Here is an 8,232-nt window from a genome sequence, read left to right on the forward strand (position 1 = left end):
ATTATTAATATTTCAGATTGATTGCATTGAAAGTCCGACAACCATATCGGCACGTAATTATCATTTTTGAAATTAATTCATTTATATAAATATATATTAGTTCAACATCTCAACACTCAGACTGTAGTAGCGCTTTGTATTTTAAATAATGTTATTTAACATAAATGGTTTTGTTTCTAATCATATTATTAAATTAAGTTTTAATTTATATTCATGATTAATTTATATACACAATTTATTTAGTTAAGTATTATCAATACTTTTAAAACAATTGGAGGCACTGGGAAGGGAACGAAGAAGGGAAAACTGTTGCCAGAAATTTGTTAGTTATTTTGTTCACGAAAGAGGTATTGACCAATTTTTCAAGAACAGGAATCTCTAGAATCACGGGAGTAAAAAAGAAAAAAGCATTTTATTCTTGCTGCGGAATCCTTAATTTTTATACAGAAATAGTATTGTACTGGCAGACACATGTTGGAATGCTACTAAAAATGATAATTTGTTCAAAATGCATATTTTAAAGCATGCAAAACATATAAATGAAGCATTAAAAAAGACGAAAAAAACCACTTGCCGATAAATATTAGATGTACAAAAAAGTTCTGAGCTTTAGATTTGATACAACCGAAATAACAATTTAAATTTTATATATCTTCCCGCCCTTTTGCGGTTTTAAAGCGTTAACATTTGGCCTTCTAAAATGTCATACGATTTGGCGTTTGATGCACATAATCTCAAAAATCAGTAGTGTTCACGATGGCAATAACAAAAGAGCATATTCGATTTTCCATCCACTTCGCGTTTCATCTGAAGAAAAATGCTACTGAAGCCACTGCAATGATTTGTGCTGCATATGGAGAGAACGCTGTAAGTCATGCTACATGTAAAAGACGGTATCAAAAGTTTCGCAAAGGAGATTTCAGTCTTAAAGATGAATCGCGTGCTGGACGCCCTGAAAAGATTGAAACGGACGAATTGCAAGCACTGCTGGATATAAACTCTGCGCAAACTGAAAAGGAGCTTGCAGAACAGCTTGGCGTTACGCAGCAAGCCATTTCCGTACGATTACATACGATGTTTTGATTGAATTTTACAAAAAAAAGCTCAGAACTTTTTTGTACACCTAATATTATAATAGGAATCTGATAAAGTACCAAATTCTATCGACCCAGATAATGCAGAATTACCATTACAAAATAACGTTCATATAGAAGGAGAAGAAATAACAAACAATAATATAATTTAGTATGCAATCATAATTTTAATATTCATTACTGTGTCATCAATATACATCAATATACATATATGAGGATAAAAGTAGGGATTCTAACTCACTATGTAGTGCGTATACGTGTACGATGTACATGTGTGTGTGTGTGTGTGTGTGTGTGTGTGTGTGTGTGTGTGTGTGTGTGTGTGCGTGTGTGTGTGTGTGTGTGTGTGTGTGTGTGTGTGTGTGTGTGTGTGTGTGTGTGTGTGTGTGTGAGGAAGTCAGGGAGAGGGAAAAGCCTCACAGACGTTGGGAAGGGGAAAGCGCGTCGCCGGAGACCATAAGGGGGAAGGATTTTCCTTCTCTCTCCCGTTGTAGGATGTAGTTCTCTCTGTCCCACCAGTTGCCCTATACTTATCATAATATTCGCTCTCTCTTCCCGTTGTATTCTCTCTTACGTTCTCTTTTCTTCTTTCAATCGCACACGATTTTATTAAATAGATATGGTACCTATTTTATATTTCTTTAATGATATGACTTAGCAACTAATTTTAATAATATTTTATATAATAATATAGACGAGCAACCGAACGCGCTATTTCTTACTATCTATACTTGTTACCTTTTCTCTCTCTTCCTCCCGTTGCGTTGTCTATCCAATTCTCACGTTTTGTCTCTTTTCTTGCACGCAAAGATTTAAGATTTTTATTTTACCGAATTAATGAGTGCAAATCGAACATTCAATGAGAGCGCGATGACACCGTTAAACGTTATGCTAACGTCGCGTGTAACATGAAACCACCAAGGAATGAGCGAAAGATGAACGAAAGAAAAGATAATAGGAAGGTAATCGAATAATTCCATATCCCGGATATACAGTTCAAATATACATATATTTCAGCACAGTTTTTTACAAAACAGAATGAAAAATATTTATTAACTTATTTATTTCTATACATATATGATACAATTATAAATTTATGATTCTTTCACGAGATCCCAAATCTCTCTACACCATTATCGTCATTTTCCTTCTTATTTTCGCTCAATATACGACATTTGCCATAGCATTGTTCATCAGACTCTTCAAATACTTCTCACATTCTTCTATCGATTGACATCTATCGATTGTTTGCATAATCGCAGCATCTGCACAATCTCTGAACATACAATAGCAAGATATACATAGCATAAATTAAAATAGATTTCATGTGCACATAGAGCATTTATCACATGCAAAATAATAAGAACTTGATCACGCTCAGAGCACCGCTGCAAATGAGTGCACGAAACTTCATACACGTTGATACTTACACCCCGACTATCATATCGAGCCTAACGCGAAGTCACAATGCTCCACGTCAATGTCTATGATCATTAACATATGTACAGGGTTGGCCATATTCGACGGAAAGATCTGGCAACACTGTAACTTTTGACAGAGATGTTAGATCGAGTAACGACGTTTCCCATGATTGAAAAAAAAAACATCTTTCCGTCGAATATGGCCAACCCTGTACTTACATTGTTCCTAACAACTGATGTTCCTGAGCAACGCGAACTTTAATCTGCAATGAATCAAGTGCGTTCCGGATGGTATTAGTAAACGTCTGATTTATTCGTTGCACAGTAACTGATAATGCTCCGATTCTATTGAAAAGAATCAAAGCTTTCGCATGTAATGTACTCACAGCGTTCGGGAAATTATGTATATTCTTCATCGTACACAAGACCAATAGTCTAACCGACTGATAGAGTTTGATTTAAAAGAGACTATAAACGATTTGACTGAAATCTTCGAGTCTACTGAGATAACGAAAAAAAATTATTGCTGTCTAGAATTTAGGGGATATAGAGTAGGGATATACGCTTGCAATAAAAAAATCTAGACTATCATGATAAGTATATTGTTTTCTGTTTGTCTATCGTTTCTTTCATTATTAAAAAAGGTTAACGAAGAATGCATTTCTTTTTAAGAAATTCCAAGTTACCTGACATGAAGAAAATGAGTCACTTATGAAAATGAGTCACTCACATTATTATTATTGAATACATATCAAACACTTTATTGAACTAAGTATATCGTAATAATACTGAATGGTCATTATTGATAGATTCTTTACAAATTACAAAGAAAGGGGAAAGAAATTAAAATGCATTTAAAAAAATCTCATACCTTATTTTTTAAACTTGATGTATTTTTTTCTGGCGTTGCGACAATTAATTGTATATTTTAAATCCATTCTGTAATGCACAATTCTTAAAATGCACAATTCTGTTTTCTACATCGTACAGTATTGGTAACATCTCTCTAGATTATATATAGATATCTATATCTTCGTAATCAGCATCCAGAGTCTTAATTGTCGAGTCGTCGCTATCGAGTATACTAGCTAGCCATTTACATTTTTCACGTATATAAGAATCTTATTGTCGTCATTCTCTTCCGCCAATTACAGCCATTGTAATCAGACGTCAGTTCATCATGCTGTACGGGATCATCCAGTCTTCCCATTACAATCCATGATGATAATCACTTAACCAGGAAGTGCAGTCCTTTTCGGATTTTATCAAGAAATTCCATGGCATGGAATATGTAAAAATGTTATTATGTATAGTAAAAAGAAATCTATTATTTTTCCAATAGAGATGGCTTTAGTAATCTGTATCACGTGTAGACGAGATACAGATTACTAAAGCCATCTATTGGAAAAATAATGGATTTCTTTTTACTACACCTAATATAAGAAAATGACTCCAATTTTCAATACCGATTTCCTTCACGATAAATTTCCTTCCAATGATAAATCCTTGTACAAACAATCAAATTAGATATGTATTAAAAAAGCGTATTTTCCTTATATCATTGTATTTAATGATATTTCAAAGATATCTTAAATCGATTCCAGAGGTGACACACATATCCCTTTATTATTGAATATTGTCACGTTTACTGAATGTAAATAGATAAAAAATGAAGATTTACTTACAATATTGTTACATTAAAGATTCTTTAAATTAATGCTTTAGAAATACGTAAGCTATGATGTAATTTTTTATTATTGAATGTAAAAACGGTTATATCATAACATCTCTCATCGCGATCTGAGTTTCTTTCACTCAATCCGAAGAATTTGTTACGTTTATATTTTAAAATTAATAAATTTCACATCAAATATATTACAGATATGATGCATCTTCAAATCGTAATAAAAAAAAATGTAATTCTAAATGCATGAATAAGTATAAAATGCTAAAACGAATAATATATTTCAATGTTTCCGTGCAAACGTTCGCTACTGAAGCTAAATTATCTTGAAGAATTCATTACTCGTAATTTTAATGTTAAAAACATTATGAATTCTTTTTAAAGATATAAGAGACCAACACTGTTGGTTAACCTAAATAGTTAAAAAATAAATACATTATTTCTTTGAACGCTCTTGCACGGTCTACGTTCATTGTTATAATATAAATCATTGTTTAATAACAACAATCATTTATTGTTACAATAGAATTAAAATTAAATTGCTGCAAAATATAGTTCTGTCTCATTGCGATCAATAACAAACTTTCTACAGACACAATGGTAAATTCGTGACATTAATTATAATTAAATTTATTTTATATAATTATACATTATTAATTTAGTCCTTTTTTCTTATACATTTATCTTATAATATTAATTACTTAATTTAATTACAGGAAATGTTAATTTTATTTATAAAAGATGTTTGTTTCTGATGTAAAATGCTAATAAGTAAAGCTTCAACAAGAAATAACATATATATACAAGGTGCGTCCCAAAATTTTCCCAACTTTTGAAATAAAACAACAACGGTTTACTTTTTTTTTCAAATTCAAATTGTTTATTCAAAGTAGTCCCCGTCGGACTCAATACAACGTTTGGCACGATCTAAAAGCATTTCAAATGAGTGTTTTATGTCGTTCAAAGGCACGTCCTTCAGAATAGTGGTACAAGCCCTTTGGATGTCTTCTACGTCCACATACCGCTTTCCTTTCATGGACAAATGCATTTTGCCGAATAGGTAGAAGTCACAAGGTGCCATATCAGGCGAATACGGGGAATGGTTGATTGTTAAAATGTGATTTTTAGTCAAAAAATCAGTGACAAGTGTCGAACGGTGAGATGGCGCATTATCATGTAACAAGCGCCAACTTCCTCCTTCGCGATATTCTGGCCGAATACGACGAATGCGGTGCACCAAACGCTTCAAAACGCTTACATAGAATACAGCATTAACTGTTTGGCCTGCTGGAACGAATTCTTTGTGCACAATACCCTTGGAATCATAAAAACTTCGATGGAATTTTCGTTAATTGTCGATTTTGGGCGACCTGTATGTGCGTCGTCATTTATGTCCTCACGACCGTTCTTGAATCGCGTATACCACTCATAAACACTGGCACGGGCTACACAATTATCACCATAAACTTGTTTCATCAAATTATGGGTTTCGGTAAATGTTTTACCAAGTTTAAAACAAAACTTAATATTGGCTCTTTGTTCGAAGTTCATTCTCGTACCGATGTATACAACATACTGACACTTGAGACGCCATAACTTCGTTTCCACTGAACCAAATGTCATGAAATTTTTACTGGAAGTCAGCTAGGGATGTACCTTTCAAACGCGCAATCGAACACACGGATGGCGCCACCCGACCTATCCCTATTGAAAAAGTTTGGAAAATTTTGGGACGCACCTTGTATATTAAGTGTACAAATAATATTTCCGCCGTTTTTTATCAAAAATTAAGCATTTATTGTGATAGAACGATACATAATGTTTTATTGATGTAAATCAAAATGTAAGTGCAAGTTCTTTTTGCGTTTGGCACGAATCTTCAATAATGCTTCCAATTCCGCGTCTTCGTACACTTCCGTTACATTCTTTGTCTTCGACGTCAAATTCACCAAGTTTTTAAATTTTTGAAACCATTCACGACAACTTCTCTCACTTAAGGCAACCTCACCATATATTTCTACAAGCAATCGATGAGCCTCAGCTGCAGATTTCTTCAAATTAAAGAAGTAAATCAAAAGTTCCCGCAAATGACGCTTATTCGGCTCAAAACTCGGCATTTTCGCACAAAAAAAAATATGATGTTGATACAAAATCGCTAGTATTTCAAGATTATGTTGTTGACAGATGTCCAACCTTACGATATAATGTTTTACATCAGACAATTTTAACCATATGTGGCGTTGCGAGCGTTAGTCGCGGCGCTGCGAGCGTTAGTTGCGGCGCTGCGAACGTTAGCTGCGGCGCTGCGAGCGTCAGTGGCGGCGCTGCATGCGTCCGTCGCGGCGCTGATACGGTCATTCTTTCCGTTACTCTTCCCATTCGCTCCCTGGTGTCATGGCGTGCCGCGTGCAGACCTCGTGTAAGTCTCTGCGATAGTCAGTAAGTTAGAACTCGGAAGTTGAGGTTCCGAATTACTTTGTGTATTCCGCAAGACCGATACCGATCACTATTCATGTCTGTGATAATTGTTAGCGTCGTCAGATAAATTCTTAGAGTGTATTTTCATAGTTCTAGTATTAACTCCGCGACACGATGCCGGTATCCGAGCCGTCTTACACGCGCAATCACGTCTCTACTTTCTAATCACATTTGTATTTAGTATTTAGTTAATTAGGCATTAAGTGTGTATTAAAACGCCTCATGGCATAAAATCAGAAGCAGTGCGTAGCGCTCATTCTCAACCTAACGTTTTCCCGCCATACGTCCTTCGCCGTGGTTGGCAACCACTGGCGCCATATTGCGTAGCACGTGATCCAATAGCCACAAACTGGTGACCCCGACGTGATCGCGCGGCGTTTTTGTTTTTGTTTGCGCGTGTGTGACCTCGTGTGTTCGACCTTACGCGCGCATCTAAATAAACCGCCGACATGCCTGGTGGCTCTAGCGATTCCCCGGCGTGCAATCCGGACGGCGGCGTACCATCGCGTATTATCGAGATACCCGCGCTTTCGCGAGTCGGCATTAGGTCCATACCGTTCTGGAAAAAAAAACCAGATCTTTGGTTCGTGCAAATGGAAGCTCAATTCCTCACCGCAGGCATAACGGTAGACGACACGCGGTATAATTACGTAATACAATGTCTCGATGACGATTCCTTGACCGAAGCTAGTGATATTATACTTAATCCGCCCGCGATGGACAGATACGCCGTGTTAAAAGACAGGTTATTGAGAAGCTTCGCGGACAGCGCCGATAAAAAATTGCGCAAACTGTTAAACGAGGTCGACCGTCGCCCGTCTCAATTGCTCCGCCGCATGCGGGATCTCGCGCAAAATGGCGCATCGGAAGAGGTACTGAAATCGTTGTGGCTGCAGCGCTTGCCGCAACAGGTACAGGCGATATTAGCGTCCAGCAAGCACGAGCTGGAGGAACTAGCGCAATTACGGACCGCATTACGGACGTGCTTAGCCCCAGCGCCATAGCCGTCGCAACGGTTGCGCCGACGAACACTAACACCAGAGATTCGCAAATATCCGCGCTTACTGAACAAGTAATTAAACTAGTAGCTCATTTATCGCGCGACAGGTCGCGGCCCTCGCATAATTCTCGTCGTAGAAGCCGCTCCAAGTCTCAACCCACGAGCAAGCCGTGCTGGTATCACCAACGCTTCGGCGGCAGAGCGTTCAAATGTACGCAACCGTGCAGCTGGAAGCCGACGGCGTCAAAAGAGAAGGAAAACTAGCAGCCGAACTATCCCCGACGGCAGGAAGTTCGGCGGCGGTGAATCGCCGTTTAATGGTGCGAGACCGCGTCATCGGCACCAATTTCCTGGTGGACACGGGCGCTGACGTCTCGACCGTACCCGCCTCAAGGCGCGACTTTGCGCACTTAGATAAGCAGGTACTCTATGCTGCGAACGGTACGATCATCCCGACGTACGGGCAGAAGCTACTACGGCTCGATCTGGGATTCCGCCGAGTGTTCCAGTGGCCCTTCATCATCGCCGAAGTGGACACCTGTATAATCGGCTCGG

General features: G+C 37.6%; 1 protein-coding gene and 1 long non-coding RNA gene across 2 annotated transcripts; one reads left to right on the forward strand and one right to left on the reverse strand.

Moving 5' to 3' along the window:
- Nucleotides 1–1,405: 1,405 nt before the first annotated feature.
- Nucleotides 1,406–4,261, reverse strand: LOC147906610 (uncharacterized). The gene is made up of 2 exons (XR_015548344.1): nucleotides 2,902–4,261; nucleotides 1,406–2,778 (listed from the first exon to the last, which is right to left on the reverse strand). It is a non-coding gene; the product is annotated as an uncharacterized LOC147906610 (long non-coding RNA).
- Nucleotides 4,262–5,281: 1,020 nt separating this feature from the next.
- On the forward strand, nucleotides 5,282–7,692 carry LOC147906611 (uncharacterized). The gene has a single exon (XM_087416318.1). The coding sequence runs from the start codon at nucleotides 7,127–7,129 to the stop codon at nucleotides 7,679–7,681; it is 555 nt and encodes a 184-aa protein (XP_087272444.1). The 5' UTR covers nucleotides 5,282–7,126; the 3' UTR covers nucleotides 7,682–7,692.
- The last annotated feature ends 540 nt before the right edge of the window (nucleotides 7,693–8,232 follow it).

This window comes from Acromyrmex echinatior, unplaced genomic scaffold (genome assembly GCF_024713525.1).
Source record: "Acromyrmex echinatior isolate Ae372 unplaced genomic scaffold, ASM2471352v2 Scaffold20, whole genome shotgun sequence".
Taxonomy (NCBI): Eukaryota; Metazoa; Arthropoda; class Insecta; order Hymenoptera; family Formicidae; genus Acromyrmex; species Acromyrmex echinatior.